The 20,458-nt window shown below is 43.5% G+C and overlaps 1 protein-coding gene and 1 pseudogene across 1 annotated transcript in view; both read left to right on the top strand.

Annotated features, from left to right (window-relative positions):
• The first annotated feature begins 10,478 nt into the window (after positions 1–10,478).
• The window catches only part of LOC147892012 (Noc2p family), a 43,337-nt gene continuing 33,357 nt past the window's right edge, over positions 10,479–20,458 (top strand). Inside the window, exons 1-5 of the mRNA XM_087388121.1 lie at positions 10,479–10,658; positions 10,745–10,959; positions 11,129–11,252; positions 11,334–11,394; positions 11,625–11,725. Coding sequence (XP_087244247.1) covers positions 10,772–10,959; positions 11,129–11,252; positions 11,334–11,394; positions 11,625–11,725 — 474 coding nt within the window. The 5' untranslated portion in view covers positions 10,479–10,658; positions 10,745–10,771. The remainder of the gene's footprint in view (positions 10,659–10,744; positions 10,960–11,128; positions 11,253–11,333; positions 11,395–11,624; positions 11,726–20,458) is intronic.
• LOC147892013 (urea-proton symporter DUR3-like) lies at positions 14,096–15,629 on the top strand (annotated as a pseudogene).

Consider the following 20,458-nt stretch of genomic DNA (forward strand, 5'->3'; position numbering starts at 1 on the left):
CATGTACCTACGGATGAACCTTGGATTATTGACAGTGGTGCATCACGCCACATGACCACTCGGAAGGATTGGTATACCTCTCTACATCCGGTAGGGAATGACATCCTAGTAGCAGTCGGCAATGATGCAAAATGTCCAGCAAAAGGAAAAGGTACGATTGCTCTCAAGTCAGATGGAGTTGTAAAACAGTTGTTCCAATGTTCTTTATGTGCCAGATATCAAGAGGAACTTGTTGTCCATTTCTATGATCACGGATCGGGACCTCAAAGTTGAATTCGATAAGAATGGCGCACAGATTTTGGATCTTCAAGGGAAGGTCGTTGGTAAAGGTACACAGCACAACAACATCTACGAACTCTCAGCTTTCAGTGCTTGAGCCGATGTGAGCAACACTAACCTATGGCATGAGAGGTTTGGTCATCTAAACCTTAGTTCTTTAAAGGAGATGCATAAAAGTGAAATAATTGCAGACCTAGCAGAAATTACAGATCTGCCCGATGTATGTGAAGCTTGCATGATGGGCAAGTAGCATCGGCAGCCCTTTCCTAAAGAGGCCAACAGGACAAAGGCTCCTCTAGAGCTCGTTCTCACGGACCTCTGTGGAAAGATGGAGACGGAAGCTTTGGGTGGTTCCTACTACTTCATGATGCTGATCAACGACTATAGTAGAAGGATATGGATATACTTTCTAAAGACTAAAGATGAGGCTTTTCGTAAGTTCAAAGAATGGCATGTAATGGTCGAGAAAGAAACAAGGAGGAAGGTGAAGAAGTTGAGATCAGACAGAGGTGGTGAGTTCACATCAAGTGAATTCAAAAGTTACTGCAAAAGTCACGGGATCAAGAGGCATAAACCCCCGCCACATACATCACAGCAAAATGGAGTAGCAGAGCGCAAGATGTGCATCATTTGCGAAATGGGTAGGAGTATGATGAAAGGGAAGCATGTAACACGGCAGTCTACATTCTGAATCGTAGCTACACGAATGCCTTTTCTGGTAAGAAACCTTCAGCTTCCCAATTTAAAGTTTTTGGATGTAACTGTTTTGTGCATGTCCCTGATGCTAATAGGACCAAATGGAAACCGAAGAGCCGGAAGTGTATTTTCTTGGGCTACAGTGAAGAGGCGAAGGGTTACCATCTCTATAATCCTGTTACCAAGAAGGTAATAGTAAGTCGCGATGTGGTCTTCTCAAAACAGCCGCATCAATTGGAGAAGGATGCTTCCTTCCCAAACAACTAGGACCATGATATCCATCTAGTATAACCACCAACAGCAGACCGAACTCCCCCAACGGTGCTTGGGAGGATTCAAGATAAAGAAGAGGACGAAGAGCTTGTAGAACCACAATGGCAACTTTTGGATGGTAGAGAACCTCCAGCCATTGAGGAGGAACCATCCAAACACCGACGGTCCAAGAGATTAGAGGAGCAAAGAAGGGCGCATGAACACTTGGTCAACTACACTTTGATGACAGAGGTGATCCGTGCTGAAGAACCCAAGTGTCTTAAAGAGGCACATGGTGATGATAGGTGGATGGAGGCTATGCAGTCGGAGTATGGATCCATAATGAAGAACAACACTTGGGACCTTATGGATCGACCACCAAAACGCAAGGTAATTGGCACCAAGTGGGTGTACAAGACCAAGTGCAAGCTCGATGGCACATTGGATAAGTACAAGGCTCAGCTCATGGCAAAAGGATTCGCACACGTACATGGTTTTGATTATCTGGATACTTTTGCTCCCACAGCTTGACTAACCACAATTCGCAGTGTTTTGGCCTTAACAGCACAGAAAAGTTAGCCCGTGTTTTAGATGGATGTAAAATCTGCCTTTCTGAATGGAGATCTCAAGGAGGAGATATACGTGGAACAACCACCAGGATTTGTGATCCCCGGTTCAGAAGGTAAAGTCTGTAACCTAAAGAAGGCACTTTACGGGCTGAAACAGACCCCACGAGCATGGTACCAGCGGATTGATGCCTACTTTTTGCAAAACGGGTTCAAGAGGAGCCCCATCTGATGCAAATTTGTATATCTATAGAGAAGGAGACAGGTGGATGTTCGTGGTCCTTTATGTGGACGACCTTGTCATAACAGGGAATCGTGAAGAGAAGATCTCGTAGAGAAAGCATTTGCTAGGAAGAGAGTTTGAAATGACAGACCTGGGATTAATGCATTTCTGTTTGGGGATTGAAGTTTGGCAAGAGCCAAAACATATCTTCATTTCACAGCTAGAGAGATACTGAAGGCACTTGGCATGGCTGAGTGCAAGACAGTTGGCACCCCTATGAAGGTTGACGTGAAGCTCTCAAATGAGGATTCATCACCACTGGTGGACAAAGCGAAGTACAAAAGGCTTGTGGGTAGTTTGATTTACTTGTGCAACATGTGGCCGGACATCAGTTTTGCAACTGGTGTACTAAGCAAGTTTTCCAATAAGTCCTGGGAGAACCATTGGAGGGCAGGGATGCAGGTGCTGAAATACATCAAAGGCACACTTGATTATGGCATCACCTATACCAAGGGCAACACCTTGAGCGGATTCTGTGACTTGAACTGGGCAGGAGACGTGGACAGCAGGAGATCAGTGACAGGTTACTATTTCTTACTTGGAACTACTGGAGTTGTCATGGGTCAACAAGAAGCAACCTACAGTTGCTGTTTCTTTTACCGAGGCTGAGTACAAAAATCAGCATGTTTTGCTTCTTGTGAGGTAGTGTGGTTGAGGAGGATTTTAGGGAACATGGGTACAGTGCAGAACAAGCCTATGCAGTTATCATGTGACAATCAGAGTTGCATGGCAATTGCAAAAAACCTTGTGTTCCATGCTCGCACAAAACACATTGAGATTCAATATCACTTTGTACGCGAGCTCATCATGGATGGAGAGGTCGACTTGGTGTACTGTCCAACTATAGAGAATGCTATGGACATCTTCACGAAGGCTCTTGGAAGAGACTTGCTGGAGAGGCATCTTCATCGACTTGGCATTGGGCCGAAAAAGTAAGTTCACTTGTGGGTGGACATTAAGGGGGGGTGTTAGATATCAATGCTCCACTCTCGTGTAACTACGCGAGAACTAGCTAACTCTACTTGTAAACCCCCCATATGAGGAGAAGGCATTTGAGTAGCTCGGTTATCCAGTAGGTCCTGGTTTGGACACCATATGGGGGCCATGTATGGCCTGATGGCTGGACAGCTTCAGATAGAGTTGGCACACTGCCAACTAGGCTACATGCAAGTGCGGGAAGGCATCCCATGACTGACTGCACTGAAGGTAGACAGAGCATTTCTCGGGGTAGCCCACTCGAGTTGCGGGGCCCGTTTGGAGCCCCAGATGATCCCAAATGGCTCTGAGCTGAACGGCGATTGTAGGTCAGTTGCTTTATTCTGCGCCACGATTCTATCGTGTGGTCGGTGGCCTATCCAACCTCTAGTCGGCCATTTTGGGGCGACTGGGTTGATCTCCCAATTGGGTCTAACCGACTACGACTGGTGGCTATATAAGAGCAAGCTCGTGAAGCCCATAATCATCACTGGCTACAGCAACCCTGATTCCTTAGCATCCAGCCTCCGTCCTCTACTGTTTCTAGCATGCCATCAAAGCTTCTCACACATGAGCGCATGGCTGGGAGGCAGTGCCATCTATTGTATCAGTTTTATAGTAATCAAATTTTTGATTCTCCATACTATCTGCTTTTCTCTCTTGCATACGAGATCCTGTTATCTCGTGAGCACAGACATTGTATTGTTTTCTTACACCCTTATTAAAAACAAAACAACCACCTCATAATTCTAACCTATCTAGTTATTTCTATTCCCCCCTATTTTCTACATAATTCTAGCTTATGCCCTTGATCTTCTTAGTCTATTTCTTTTTATATTAGTCTCTCTCCTCTCGTAATATTAGTCCTTCTTCTTAAATTCCAACTCAAACCCTCCCCTTTTAATTCCTGCTACAGTTATTTAGCATTGTTTTTATTCTTTGTATTTCTTCTCACTCCCCATAATTTTTTCCGTTAGTTCCTTTTATACTTCTAAATTGTTACACAAAAAATCTTTCTTTAAACTTTCAAAGATTACTTCTAAACCTGATCACGGGTTTTCTTCTCTCTTTCCTTTCCTTTGCTCAATATTGATTGACAAAGCATTTATAAAAGAATTTTTCAAACTAGCTTTGTAAGTCAATGGTTAAGTATTTATTTTTATTGTGACTCCGATAACAAGGGAGGGGTGTTTATGACACATGTCTTCCCAACTAACATTTAACTGGTTCTCACCATGTTTTTCTTGTTGGATGGTGGCAGGTAGGCAGACTCCCCTCTTCAATAAAAGTGATGCTCCCATCGACTTATCAAAGCTCTACTGCTCACATTTTCTCTTTTAGAAAAAATTGTTCATCCTTTAATTGATGCCACTTCATTTTTTGTGGATGTTTATTGCATAATGTATCTCTTAAACATTTCTCTTTCCTACTCCAAATTTGTCTACTCTTCACCATGGAAAGGGGTGTTGCTAATGTCTACTACACACACATGCTTTCCCCTGCAACTTTGGTCGGTTGCACATAGGACCTTTAAGTCATCAAGGCCGTTATTTGGCTTTTTGACTCCCTGATCCAACTTGGTTTTCCTCTTTTCTAAAAGTGTTCTTCTAATCCTTTTATTGTCCTTGCAGAAATATTCATGGGACATCACAATCCATTCCATATCTCTTAACAACCCACTCCGACTCTCACTCTTGCCTCCCACACATTACGTTTAAGTCATCAAGGGCTTTGCCTTATTGACTCCTTTCATTGCTCTTTCGAGCAACATTTACCTTTTAAATTTTCACCTTTTTAAGGACTCTTCAAACCCGAGCAATATTTAGAATTGCCCACATTCCTCTCCTTGCTTGTTATTACTACTACTAAGACCTCAACTTATGCTATTTGCTTCCACACTACTAAGTTTTGACCTACCTTACTCAAGCGCATATTTCCCATACCTTAAAATTTTGCACTTCTCAATACTTCTTAACCTCTTTGCGTAGACACTAGGTCATCACACTAGGTGATGACCTACTATCTCACCTAGTTCATTGTATCCTACTCAGGCAAAGGTGGGTACACACACACACACACATCCTATTCTCATTTTATCTTTTATCCTTGCATTTTACCTTTCTTTACTTTATAAATCCTGTGACAACCCCTTTTAAACTACCTCTCCCCCTACCCTTTCCTTCCCCCCTTAGTTTTCTTAATCTCTATCTCTCTCTCTACCCTCTGCTTGTCTCTCTCTACTCTCTCTCTCTCTCTCTCTCCCTACCCCCTTCCTCTCTCTCTCTCTCTCTCTCTCTCTCTCTCTCTCTCTCTCTGTGTATTGTCTCTTCATTTCTCTCCCAAACCTCATTTCTCTCTCTCTCTCTCTCTCTCTACATCTATCTCTCTCATTTTCCTTAATTTTCTATAAATTTTTCCTTGTTTCTCTCAAATTTTTTGACTTCTTTCTTCTTCTTATGCTCCTTAAAATTCAAAATCTTTTTCACATTTGTTCCTTGCTTTCTTAATTTTCTAATTTTCTAATTTCTATTTCCTAATTTATCTATTTACCTAACCCTTCTATCCATTACTCTTAAACTTTTTTAAGACCCAACCCCCAACCTCCTAATCTAACCCTAACTACCCCCTAACAAAACCCGACTCCCCCTCAAAACTCGACTTACCTGGCCCCGACCCTTGATTTCACCCTCATGGTATTCTCCCCTCCTCCGATTGTCTAAATCCAACCTCATGGTATTCTCCCTCCCCCCCCCCCCCCCCTCTCTCTCTCTCTCTCTCTCTCTCTCTCTCTCTCTCTCAATTTTGCTCTCAAAACCAACCCCCCCTTTTCTCTCCCTATCTCTCTCTCTCTCTAAGTTTTGCTCTTTACCCCCCCCCCGACTTTTCCTCTCCCGACTACCTTACCTAGCCTTTTTAAAGGCCTCCTCCCACACTTCTTCTCACACTTGCACTACCTAATCACTGTGCATGCACTTGCACTGCCTAATCACTGTGCACACACTTGCACTACCCAATCACTGTGCACGCACTTACTCACCTACCCCCCCCTTTTTAGCCTAATCCTCCACTCATTGCCCACAGCTATCGCTGCTCAGTCTGCGGCTGTCTACCCCCCTTCTCCATTGTCCTCAAGTGTCGACCTAGTAGGCTAGTACCATCCTTCGTCTTTTCTGCAATTTGCTACACCGTACGTGCTTTTCGGCCCCTCAGTCCCTCTCTGCAACAGCCTACGACTATCTGGCATCCTACCTCCTGCGAGTTTGCACAGGTCATGACTATCTTACACGAAGAATGACCAAAGAATTGACTTTGGCAATGCCACGCCATCACTTGCCTCGACCCACGACTAGCGACTCTCCTTTACGAACTTGGACCTAAAGGTCCTTTACTTTATCTTTTCCCCACTCACATCACTTTTCTTAACCACCCCCTCCCCCCCTCCCCAAAAACTTTTTCGGAACCCCCTTTTTTGTTTTCCCTTTTCCTTTGGTGTTTATTGCCTTTAAAACACCCCTCTCTCTCCTTTCTAAACAAACCCCCTTAGGTTGAAACAAACCCCCTTTATAATCTCAACTTATATATCTTTTTCTTTCCCCCCTATTAAAAACAAAACAACCCCCTCATAATTCTAACTTATCTAGTTATTTCTATTCCCCCCTATTTTCTACATAATTCTAGCTTATGCCCTTGATCTTCTTAGTCTATTTCTTTTTATATTAGTCTCTCTCCTCTCGTAATATTAGTCCTTCTTTTTAAATTCCAACTCAAACCCTCCCCTTTTAATTCCCGCTACAGTTATTTAGCATTGTTTTTATTCTTTGTATTTCTTCTCACTCCCCATAATTTTTTCCATCAGTTCCTTTTTATACTTCTAAATTGTTACACAAAAAATCTTTCTTTAAACTTTCAAAGGTTACTTCTAAACCTGATCACGGGTTTTCTTCTCTCTTCCCTTTCCTTTGCTCAATATTGACTGACAAAGCATTTATTAAAAAAATTTTCAAACTAGCTTTGTAAGTCAATGGTTAAGTATTTATTTTTATTGTGACTCCGATAACAAGGGAGGGGTGTTTATGACACATGTCTTCCCAACTAAGGTTTAATTGGTTCTCACCATGTTTTTCTTGTTGGATGGTGGTAGGTAGGCAGACTCCCCTCTTCAATAAAAGTGATGCTGCCATCGACTTATCAAAGCTCTACTGCTCACATTTTCTCTTTTAGAAAAAATTGTTTATGCTTTAATTGGTGCCACTTCATTTTTTGTGGATGTTTATTGCATAATGTATCTATTAAACATTTCTCTTTCCTACTCCAAATTTGTCTACTCTTCAGTATGGAAAGGGGTGTCGTTAATGTCTACTACACACACACACGCTTTCCCCTGCAACTTTGGTTGCTTGCACATAGGACCTTTAAGTCATCAAGGCCGTTATTTGGCTTTTTGACTCCCTGATCCAACTTGGTTTTCCTCTTTTTTAAAAATGTTCTTCTAATCCTTTTCTTGTCCATGCAGAAATATTAATGGGACGTCACAATCCAATCCATATCTCTCAACAACCCACTCCGACTCTCACTCCTGCCTCCCAAACATTACATTTAAGTCATCAAGGGCTTCGCCTTGTTGACTCCTTTCATTGCTCTTATGAGCAACATTGTTTTTCCACTTACCTTTTAAATTTTCACCTTTTTAAGGACTCTTCAGACCCAAGCAATATTTAGAATTGCCCACATTCCTTTCCTTGCTTGTTATTACTACTATTAAGACCTCAACTTATTCTATTTGCTTCCATACTACTAAGTTCTGACCTACCTTACTCAAGCGCATATTTCCCATCCCTTAAAATTTTGCACTTCTCAATACTTCTTAACCTCTTCCGGTTGACAGTACTGGGGCAAAGGTTGGTGTGTACACACACACACACACACACACACATACTATTCTCATTTTATCTTTCACCCTTGCATTTTACCTTTCTTTCCTTTATAAATCCTGTGACAACCCCTTTTAAACTACCTCCCCCCCTAACCTTTCCTTCCCCCCTTATTTTTCCTAATCTCTCTCTCTCTCTACCCTCTCCCTGTCTCTCTCTACTCTCTCTCTCTCTCCCTACCCCCTTCCTCTCTCTCTCTCTCTCTCTCTCCCCCTACCCCCTTTCTCTCTCTCTCTCTCTCTCTCTCTCTCTCTCTCTATTGTCTCTTCATTTCTCTCCCAAACCTCATTTCTCTCTCTCTCTCTACATCTATCTCTCTCATTTTCCTTAATTTTCTTTTAATTTTTCCTTGTTTCTCTCAATTTCTTTGACTTCTTTCTTCTTCTTATGCTCCTTAAAATTCAAAATCTTTTTCACATTTGTTCCTTGGTTTCTTAATTTTCTAATTTCTATTTCCTAATTTATCTATTTACCTAACCCTTCTTTCCATTACTCTAAAACTTTTTAAAGACCCAACCCCCAACATCCTAATCTAACCCTAACTACCCCTTAACAAAACCCGACCCCGTCTCAAAACTCGACCTACTCGACCCCGACCCTTGATTTCACCCTCATGGTATTCTCCCCTCCCCCGAATGTCTAAATCCAACCTCATGGTATTCTCTCTCTCTCTCTCTCTCTCTCTCTCTCAATTTTGCTCTCAAAACCGACCCCCCCTTTTCTCTCCCTATCTCTCTCTCTCTCTAAGTTATGCTCTTACCCCCCTTGACTTTTCCTCTCCTGACTACCTTATCTAGCCTTTTTAAAGGCCTCCTCCGAGACTTCTTCTCACACTTGCACTACCTAATCACTGTGCACGCACTTGCACTGCCTAATCACTGTACTCACCTACCCCTCCTCTTTTTAGCCTAACCCTCCACTAATTGTGCATAGCCATCGCTGCTCAGTCTGCGGTTATCGGCCCCCCTTCTCCATCGTCCTCAAGTGCCGACCTAGTAGGCTAATACCATCCTTCGTCTTTTCTGTAATCTGCTGCAGCGTATGTGCTTTTTGGCCCCTCCGTCCCTCTCTGCAACAGCCTACGATTGTCTGGCGTCCTACCTCCTCTTGCAAGTTTGCAGAGGTCATGACTATCTTACACGTAGAATGACTCAAAGAATTGACTTTGGCAATGCCACACCATCACTTGCCTCGACCCTGGAGACACTCCTTTACGAACTTGGACCTAAAGGTCTTTTATTTTATCTTTTCCCCACTCACATCACTTTTCTTAACCGCCCCTCTCCGCCTCCCCAAAAACTTTTTCCGAACCCCCTTTTTTGTTTTTCCTTTTCCTTTTGTGTTTATTGCCTTTAAAACACCCCTCTCTCTCCTTTCTAAACAAACCCCCTTAGGGTTAAACAAACCCCCTTTATAATCCGAACTTATATATCTTTTTCTTTCCCCCCTCATAATTCTAACTTATCTAGTTATTTCTATTCCCCCCTATTTTCTACATAATTCTAGCTTATGCCCTTGATCTTCTTAGTCTATTTCTTTTTATATTAATCTCTCTCCTCTCATAATATTAATCCTTAAATTCCAACTCAAACCCTCCCCTTTTAATTCCCGCTACAATTATTTAGCATTGTTTTTATTCTTTGTATTTCTTCTCACTCCCCATAATTTTTTCCATTAGTTCCTTTTTATACTTCTAAATTGTTACACAAAAAATCTTTCTTTAAACTTTCAAATGTTACTTCTAAACCTGATCATGGGTTTTCATCTCTCTTCCCTTTCCTTTGCTCAATATTGATTGACAAAGCATTTATAAAAGAATTTTTCAAACTAGCTTTGTAAGTCAATGGTTAAGTATTTATTTTTATTGTGACTCCGATAACAAGGGAGGGGTGTTTATGACACATGTCTTCCCAACTAAGGTTTAACTGGTTCTCACCATGTTTTTCTTGTTGGATGGTGGTAGGTAGGCAGACTCCCCTCTTCAATAAAAGTGATGTTGCCATCGACTTATCAAAGCTCTACTGCTCACATTTTCTCTTTTAGAAAAAATTGTTGGATATGAGTATGCCAGGGTGTGGTGTGATCACCAATCGGCCTAGCAGGTCCCCGCGTATGCTAGTGGGGATATCCCAGTCCCACTGGTAGCTTGGGATCACGTCTCCATGATGGTGGATTGTTGAACTCTGTGCTGGACTCAACATTTGGGTGCTAGTCTAGCTTTGTGAAGATCCCCATCTCCATGTTAGCCGTTGGCTGCTGGACTGGAAGAGGAGGTTACTCAAAACTTGTTGGCATTTCAATGGACTCCTCGAGTCTATCCAGAATAAGAGCAAACTGGAGGAGACCTTCAATACCCAGTGGTGTACCGTGTCATGGATTAGAACGTCAACAGCGGACCCTATAGTCTCCACATCAGCAACGATGCGGGGAGGTCCAGGCGCACCTTGGCGCGACTCGTGTGAACCCAAACTTGGGCGCCGGGTGGTGTGAACCCAGCCACATGCGACTGCTGGCTAAGCCGCCACTCTGGAACACTCGAACAAGAAGACCTAATACCAGAGTGTTTGTGCTTGGATTTCATATAGAAATCCTGTTTTTGGATCGTCTTTTGTGACTTCTGCTCTTGTTTGGCGACGCAGATCACCTCACCTTCCTTCCCCAATTCTTTATTCTCAGGTGCCCTCCCAACAACAATGGCGGTTTCTTGTCATTGTAACGATATCAGTTTTGCTCACACTGGATCATCTGCTGTGTCCTTTCAGATCGGTAGTTTATAAAAACGAAACGAGATGGCGAAGACCGTGAAAAGTGCCAGGAAATTTGTTAGAAAGCACTTGAAGGGTGCCATAGCCAAGCGCCGCAAACTGAAGCCCATGAAGAGAGCGCTTTCGCGGAAGCAAGCTTCAATTGAAAGTAAAGTCAAAGCTGGGAAATCAACACCTCCGCTCGATCACAAGGGAGAAAAGCTCACAGCAAAGTATATATCTGTGCATTTGATGCATCTTAAAGTTTTCTGTATTGCTTAGTATGTGGCTTTTACATATCTAAAGCTGTTGTGATTTTTCAACTTCAACTACAGCAACACAAACTTCTAAACTCTTCGATGGTGGATATATTATGTTACTAATTTGCTAACGGCTTAATAGGAAATTAGAGGACATGAGCATTGATGAATTCTTGGACGGAGATTTTTTGGAGGCTGGAAGTGATGAGAATGAGGCTTCTGATGATGGAAACGACAGTGAAATCGATGACAGTTTAACAATGGAGGTGTGCCTCTATCAAACTGAGTCAATGTATTTTGCTAGTCTAATGGCCGTGTTTGACTGCTTCCGTTTTAATATGAATCAGGATGGAGAGGACAATTTTATTGATATCACACCTGCAGAACTCCAAGATGATATATCAGAAGGTAGAATTCATGAATGCGGTGTTACGAATATCTGCTTGCTTTCTTCCTGTTTCTATGATCTGAACAGCCCTTTTTCCCTTCGTGAATGCATATTATTTTTCCCTTCTTGTTTTAAAGGTTTGTTTCGCCGCACAACAATTGTTCCATCAGGAGTTTGGAATTTACTCGTGCTAGTTTGGAGGAATTCTTATTGTTGAACTTCTAAGTGTCAAGATTTGCCCTGTTTGCAGACGATGAAAGCGAGGAAGGTTCAAATCTGCATTCTCAGAACAAATTACTTCGCTCTGAGGTGGAAAAGCACAAAAAGCAGCTGGAAAGACTACAACAAAAGGTAGGAGAAGAGGGATGCCTTACAGCACTGATTAGGGTCTTCATGTTTGCTCTTTAGAAGGTTCTCTGCATGTTGGGTATGAACCTTATAAAAAATATACTTAGTCATCTTCTATAAGAGCAGCTATATGATTTGTAGAAACTTGTAAACTATGCTTTCGAGAGCAGTAGCTTCAACGTTGGCTAATCGTCTAGGACCCTATACACTGATTTACATATATCACTTCCTAGTGTACACTTGATATTGTAACCCACGAGTGTATTAAAGGAAAATGGTTGTACGAAGTTGACCTTTTTTTGGGGGGGAGCCAATTGTAGGAGTTTGACTTGATTCTTAGAGATTGCATCATCATGCATAATGAAGGGACACGTGCATGGGAATAATTTTTTCTTTGGTGAATATGTCTAGTAGATGTCTTTCCCGTCTGACATCAATGTGCTTAGTGCTAGAATGCCAAAGCAATGCATGAACGATTGTCACGGTGCTTTTCGTTACATTGGTCAACTTTATGAGAATCAACATCTTCAAGTGCATGGAGAGGCATGAACTGTAGATGGACTGATTTGTCGCCTTCTTCTCAATGTCTTCTCAAAAGGACCCACTTGGCTCTGATACCATGTGAGATTTCACCAAGCGGAAGGAGTCTCTAACCAAGAATGTTCACAAAGAGATATATATATATATATAGAAGAGGCAATGCAAGTCTGAATGTATATAGCCCAATCAGGCTGAAAATTGAAGCTCCACCACAGTTATAATATCTAGAAACTAGTCTCTTCTCTACTAGATGTTAATAGCCTTCCTTGCACTACTCTTGAGATGGGAGGTGAAGGACCAACGTGCTTGGATGCACACCTGATGCTCTTGCAGCCTTCAAGGGATGGAGGAGGGAAGAAGGCACGTGCATTTTGTGGAGAGTGAGAGTGCAACTCTCACTTAAAGAGCCTACACATGGGCTATGCTTGGTCTGATCAGCCCTAAACTAGGCCGACCAGGTGGTATGACTAGACCGACCTGAAGGTGATCTTGAGGCCGGCTTGACACTTGGTTGATGGCACGTCGATTGCTGACCATGCCATGTGGCTACACATTTACAAGCGGTTGTGCCTTTACGGGTGGTTGTTTCCACATCACCGACTGACATCATGTGTGTTTGTCATGTGACGTAAGTACATTGATAAGGCTGGCATGTTTTATCGGTCATACATCACATGTGACTCGTGTACCATGTAAGCACGTCTATGTGAAGTGCATATATGCCACATCATCTTTCTCGCGGGCTGTTCTCAACATGCAACTCCTCCAATTACGGGATGGGTGGCTGATTATGATGCATTTGCATCTCCTCTTCACCAATGCTATCATGCTCATGCTTCTTCTCATAGTGTGACTTTACAGGTGAGCAACTAAGCTACAATGAAGTTTCCAAAGAATGGAGAATTTGACCCGAGAAATCCTGTTGCTACTCAAAGCACATTTCGTGGGACAGAATACTCTGCAGTGGACAAAAGAGCACGAGGATTACAGAGATTGATAAATATAGGACTATGATTGATTGCAATTTAGTATTCAATATCTCAAGAACTCGACAATGGCGCATGATGATCAAAGCTGTGGCTACTGTTGGCCCATGTGTGTCTTGGTAAGGAGTAGAGTACAAGACCATGCTCACCAAAGTCTTGGATTAGTAGCAATGCTCTTACACTTATGAAGGATGAAGAAAGTTTGGTTGTAGTATGGATGGAATCACACGAAAAGGAAGAGCATAATCAATGCCTAGGCATTTTTTATTGCATGCAATGGATGCTAGGAAGGCAAGAGGAAGAAGGTTGATGCATGGCTTATTTTCACACATTTTTCCATATGGCAGAATGCAAGTACTGAAACAGAACTGGTTCTAATTGTGGCTAACTTAAACTAATTTTACCTAGTTAGGCAGTTCTTAACTAGTTCTATTTAAGCCCTAGGGTGGAAATGAGCATTTAAGTGCTTGTCTAGGCTAGGTCCATTCATTTAGAGTAGGGAGTACAATTGCTGAAATAAGCAGAAAGAATGCTGTCACGAGGGTGTGAGTGTAGATGCTCACATGATGTGGCCTCGACCCTAGTAATCAAATGGCGAGGTCACAGGATGTGGGTGTGCAAGTTTCCCCTAGGCAATTGTGCCTTGGGGGGCAACTGAAAGGGATAGGGCCAAAAGGGGCCCAAAAACCTTAGGCCTTTCAAGTTGGTCATTGGTAGGCTTTTAAAAAGGCCCCACTAGAGGGGGCCTAGGGCAACCCAAGGCATGGGCTGCCACGTGGCAAGCCCATGCAGGCCCCTTTTTGGAAAGGAAGGCCAAGGAAGGCCTTGAGGAAAGGGGTTGACGGCAATGAATGGTAATAAGTCTTCTTTTGCATTTGATCCAAGTGGTGTCACCTTTACTTTTGGAAGTACCATGATTGATGGTGACTGCCAGTCAAAATGCCCAAGAACATGCCAACATTGGAATGTTGAAATTGTTGATGATTATATGGATGATGGTAGAGAACTTGAGGGAAACTCTTGTGTTGAGGATGATGAAGTGTTTTGGGACACTCAATCTGTCTTGTTCAGCATCTCTCCATAGGCTATGATGGGCTCTAGAGGTGCCCAAACTCTCAGATTGAAGGAAGTATTAATTGTAGATCTGTCCACATCTTGGTTGATATTGGAAGCACCCAGAACGTCATCACTCCAAATCTGTCCAAGCAGTGAGATTGAACCCATCCTCATTGGATCATGGGCTTAATTGGCTAATGGGAAGCACTATTTCAGCAAGTATTGTTGCCAGGCCACTCAAGTATTTTTATATCTATGCTATTTGAACAGCATCTTCACGTGTACCATTTTATTTGTTTGTTGGAACTGGCAATGTTCTTGTTGCAGCTACAGGAATGAATATGCATGCTGCTCTAGTGTTGTTCCCAATCAGTGTGGTGACTTATACTCTTATGGGAGGACTAAGGCTACATTTACATCATCTTACTTGCATCGTGTGATTATATATTTCACTCTCAATCCATTCGTTGACAAGTGTACGCATCCAACTAACATCGTGTGGGGAACGTTTGAAGGGTCTTGGCAAAATTATGGAGCTTATGCCAGAGCTGCACCTGTTTCTGGCAACAAGGGTGGCAACATATATGACAAAGTATACCAAGGTGGTTAGGAATTTGGGATCTTGAGTCAGATTTCTTCCTTTGGAAGCATTTGGGCTGATCAGTGTTACTGGCAGAGTGCCATTGCAGACAAGCCAAAGCTGCATTTCAAGCATACATCCTTGGTGGAGTCCTATTCCATTGGTATTAGCAACATCACTTGGATTACCGGTTTTAGCATTGAATTTCCCTGTTACCACAGATGAAGCAAACCAAGGGTTGATTTCCATGGCTGTAGCTCAATTTATTTTGGGAGAAGAAGGCGTGATTTTGCTGCTGACAATTGTATTCATGGCTGCAACATCAATATGATCTGTTGAGTTCATTGTGATGAGTTCACTTTCTACATATGATGTGCACAAGGCTTACAAAAGGCCTCAAGCCATGGGCAAAGAGCTATTAAACGTATCACGTGTTGTCGTACTCAAATCGGGATTGCCATGTGAGCATTCCCATGCTTCATCTTGAAGGGGCTGCCATTGTGGGTACACTTGGTGGTCAGATGTCAGCCGTTATTGTGTGGATTGTTCATGTCAAGTCATCTACCATGAACTATCAATTTCAGACTCACGACAGAAGCTTGGACCAACACTGGATGGAGCTATCTTATCAGCGCAGGCTACGGGTGCTATATATGTTGTCTGGACTGTCATCCCACCATACACAATGAACAGTTATAACAGGTTTCAAGACTTCAAGTACAGTCCAGATGACGAGTCTTCTTAGCAGCCCTCATCTATTGTGCAGCAGTAATAATCCTTGCTGCTTGGAGATGGTCCAGTACCATTTATTCTTCTCACTGTTTTCCTCTATAGTTCCAGTGACTTCTCAGAATTTGGATGGGGAGGACTGTAACAAAGGGGGTTAGTTAGTGGCTTTTTAATTGGCTTTGTACTTTGTACTTAAGGCTGCTAGAACGATGCCTTGTGGCAGTTTTGGGGTATTATCCCATAAGCGAAGTAGTAAAACATTCTGCCCTAAATTCTGTAAAAGGCATGGCCGTTTGTACTAATGTCAAATAGGATTTAACAGCAAGAGCTCCTAGCTCCAGCTGAATTCAATAAGGCTTTTCTTGTCCTTGTGCAACCCCTCACAAGTTCTGTTGCAAGTCCAGCCCCTAACTTACTCTCTCTTTCTCTCTCCCTAATTCTAAAAGAGCTGGACCCTGTGAAAGGTCTTTTGCTTTGGTTGCAGCCTCTTCATACCTACGGTGAGCTTTTCTAGCTGATGCATAAATCCTTCAGACTTAGTCACAGGCTCAAGTTCGTCATCAGAATCAGGGTAGTCTCCATGGGTCTCTTCCCTTCGAGAATCTGATTTCTCCTGAGATGATCAAAGCCTCTGTTCATGGTTGCAGATAAATTTTGCATCCTTTGATCCATTCTCTGATTGTTGAACTTGATTTTATGAATTAGCACCCTGAATTCTTGGCCCAAACAACTTCGAATTAATTGCTCCTGCATTTGGTTGCATTGGTTCTTGATGGATGGCTTCTATAGAACCCTGATTATGGCATTCAGGCTCTTTACTTCTACTTGCCCCTTTCAGCCTGTTCTGCTGCAGTAGATCCCAATACCAAAATGTCAATGCTTTCAGACCTGTGTGGGTCCTCAATTGCCTCATCCACCATCCTGGGGTCTGATTCCAATAAGCCCTGCCTTTTAGACTGGTTTCCAGACTTTCTGGTAGGCATTCAGAAACAGAGAACTCCAGAATTCAGGAATTTTCACTGTTTTGAGCCAAAATTCCAAAATTCAATAATATTCACTGTTCCGATCCAAAATTCAAAAATTTCCCAAATTTATGGCATTAACTGAAGTCAATAGAGCATAAGCGAAGGATAGAATAGTATATTCTCAAACTTGCTAAAAATCAGTTGGGATGAGCTGTATCTGTCAATTGCGCCTGACAGCAAGAGAAAGTGCTCCAAAATTGGGGCAAATCAATCCAGCTTGAAATGATACTTTGCACAAGCCTGCTAACAGCAATTGCGATTCAGTATATGTTGTCCAAGCTCAATTTGAAGCAAGATATGAGCAAATTGTAGCAGTTTCTTGAAATTCTCAGGTCAGCTTCTAGGGCCCAAACTTCAGCTCAAATTTTGAAATTCTTCCATTCTTAATACATTTACAGCATTCAATTGAGCATAAGTGAGAATAGAGTACAGATTTCCCACAATTTCTGTTTATCAGAAAAGATTAGTGAATTGTCACGATCTGTGACGTATTCCTTTCTCTACTTCTAGACTTATGGATGGTTTGATGAATGGACACTTGTGGAAGGGTATGCCCTTTTGACGGGACACTTTCTATGAGGCACAACCCTTCACAAGAGACATCCTATTGAAGAGACATTCCTATTGTAATGTACCCTCTCATCAAGGGTCACACCCTTCACAAGGGGTACACCTCTCTTCATGCACATACCCTTTGGAGTACACACCTTTTCATGTGTAACTCTTCACTCCTATATAAGAGAGGCCCAATTGTATGGATGACACACAATCGATACCCTACAGACACTCAAGCAATACAATTATTCCTTGTTCTCTGCTATTTCAGTCTCCTTTCTGTTCCTTAGCACATTTCTAAATATAGTAAATCTAGGATTTCTTACAGTGGTATCAGAGCAAAATTCGCTCCTGCCTGTAGGAAATGCCCCCCACCTTCTAGCGCCGATCTGATACATCTTTTCCACTAGAAGGATATCTGTGCACATTGTGCATGGAAGAGATGGAGAGGATGAGCGTAAAAATTTTTAGCGCCAACTTTGCCTAAAGTCATCTATGGCCTCTCCATCTCCCACACATCACGAGTTGATGTGAATGGACACGACAAAAATCGTGTCTTTTCAGGTGCTTGGGCTGTCCCAAAACCAAGGGACGCACCTTTTCCACCATCGGACACACCTTTTGATGAAGAGTCTCGACTCCTCATTCAAGGGACACACCCCATCGTAGACAAAAGGACACACCTATTCATGTAGGGACACCCCTTTTAAAAACAGGGACACACCCCTTCATGAAAAGGTGCACCTATTCCAAGGGTCACACCCCTTCGAACAGGCACACCTTTTAGGCACCAAGCACCTATAAAAGGGTACCTAGAGGGGTTAAAATGAAAAAACCCAGCCCCAAATCTTAGGTTTACCCTAGCTACCCTAGGGTTAATTAAACCCACCATTTAAATTTATGGGCAACCACCCAATCTTAGGCAGCCCCCAACAAAAAAGGGGTGCACCTCTTTGACGTTCCGTACGGATTTGCATGCACCGTACGGATTTCCACACAGCAGCAGCCCGCCTCAAGCATCGCCATTTTGCTGGCAGCCCACGCAGGGTCTGCCCGCCTCAGCCCTCGCCATCTCGCTGCCAGCCACGCAGGTTCGCTGCCCGCCTCAGCCCTCGCCATATCGCTGCCAGCCCGCCTTGGTTCGCTGCCCGCCTTGGCCTCGCCATCTCGCTGCCAGCCCACGCTAGCTTGCTGCCAGTTTTCACGCACCATCTCGCTGCCAGCCGGGCCATTTTCGCTGCCAGCCCCTCGCCTTTTTCGCTGTTAGTTTCCTTGCCCTTGCAGCCCTGCTCCTTTCCAGCCTGCAACGTGTGCAACACCAGCCTCGCCAGCCCTTTTCTGTTTCGCTAGTCTCCCATGACAGCAGCAGCCTGGTGCGCCAGCCCTTATTGCGATCCAGAATCGGGTACCTGCAGTCTGTTGCGCCATTGATAGCCTGCTCTCCTTGGTTCGCTTCATTTTCCTGCAAGATCAGCAGCAGTTTCAGCCTCCTATCGCGATGAAGACAGCCTGTTAAATACCAGGCCCAGATCTGCGATCTTCTACGCAACAATTTGGCAGATTAAATCATTGCCAGGTGGAGTCTTTCCATTCTGCTTTTAAGGATTCTCTTGTCATTCTCCAATTACAGCAAATGAAAGAATCTCCCTTAAAGCATGGAAACCCCTGGTAATTCACCCGGCATTTCAAGGACACCTCAGGCATCATCTACCACACAATATCGTGTTCAGATTGCACAACCAGCCCATTTCGGAGCTTTTGCATCGTGGGTCTTCTGTGTCACGTGCCCTCCTAGTGATTTGGACCACATCCTATATCTTTTGCGTCAGGCACCTCAGTTACATTACTTCCTCAGCACAGTACAGGTTGTGTTTCATGAGACACGAAGATACCTAGAACCCGATATTCCTCAAGAGTTTGCTGTCCATCTTTGGAGAGAATTTTACTCCTCACCTTCGGCATCTCTAGGGTACTCTCCACCTCCTTCAGCTCCTAGAGATCCTCCTCTACAGGTTGTACCTTCTCCAAGACAGTATTTACACTGTGAATCCTGGATATCCTCCACTTCCGACAACAGCTCCTTATCCCTTCTCAGATCCGTGGACTCTGCAACCTACTCCTGTCCTCTCACGAGCAGTAACACCACTTTCGGCATCACCAGTGTTACCTCAGACAGGACCTCCTTTACCAGACTTCCACGAGTGGTTCCATCCTGCCTCGCCTGCCTCCTCCAACATGAGCAACCTCAGGGAGTAGCCCAAATCTTCTTCCAGGAATGGTACAAACTAGAGCGCAAGTTCGCGCTTTTCTCACAGGGATCTCCGATATGTCGCAACGCTCGCGTGAAGCCTCTCCAGAGATCAAAGACTTAAGTCCAGAAAAGACCCCTGAAGTCAACGTACAAGGTGAAACACTACTGCAACTTCAAATTTCCCAGCTTCAAGACAGCATCTCCGACTTGGTTCAGAAAGTTCAACAACTTCAAGATTCTCGCAGTACCACACATACAGAGGATGACGTGACGCAACCAGACGACTATGTGGATTCATTCCCACCAGAGGTAGAAAACACTGAACTACGTGCTCTCTACCGTTTACTTCAAGCTTCCAAAACTAAAAGACTTGACATCAAACTTCCGGAAGCCTACATTGGTCAACGCAATCGCCGAACAGTTGACCAATGGCTCGCAAAAATGCGCATGTATTTTGATACTGTTGATCTCACTGAAGGCACAAAGATCGCCTTGGCAGCCTCCCTCCTCAAGGATACAGCTTTTCTATGGTGGCAAAGATGCTTAAAGGACGGCAAAAGTGTGTTAACATGGGAACGTTTTGAACACGTGCTCCGTAAGCAGTTCATACCTGCCAATGCGGACTTCCAAGCACGTTCAAAACTCCGACAGTTGGAGCAAACGGGCTCCCTGTCTTCCTACATCTCTCAGTTCACCACATTGGTGCTGGAGATTGATGGTTTAACTGAGGATGATCGCCTTCATGCTTTCATCTCAGGCCTAAATCCCTCGTTACGCATTGATGTCCTTAAAGCAAACATCACCACCACAGCTGGCGCTATTGCTTACGTAGAGCGCATTTACAAATTTCCAAAACACAGGGAAGCAGAGTGCTAATCGCACATAGAACTCTACTATGGCCAAAGGTGCTCGCCCTCAAGATAACACCAGGTTTCGAAAAAACTCCGGTAATCAAGGGCAGCGACAGTCTCAAGATCCCCAGAAGACTCAGAAATCATATGCTGGATTTCAAGA

Source organism: Dipteris shenzhenensis, chromosome 17 (genome assembly GCF_047967505.1).
Source record: "Dipteris shenzhenensis isolate YYH24624 ecotype China chromosome 17, Dip_SZ_1.0, whole genome shotgun sequence".
In the NCBI taxonomy this organism is placed as follows: Eukaryota; Viridiplantae; Streptophyta; class Polypodiopsida; order Gleicheniales; family Dipteridaceae; genus Dipteris; species Dipteris shenzhenensis.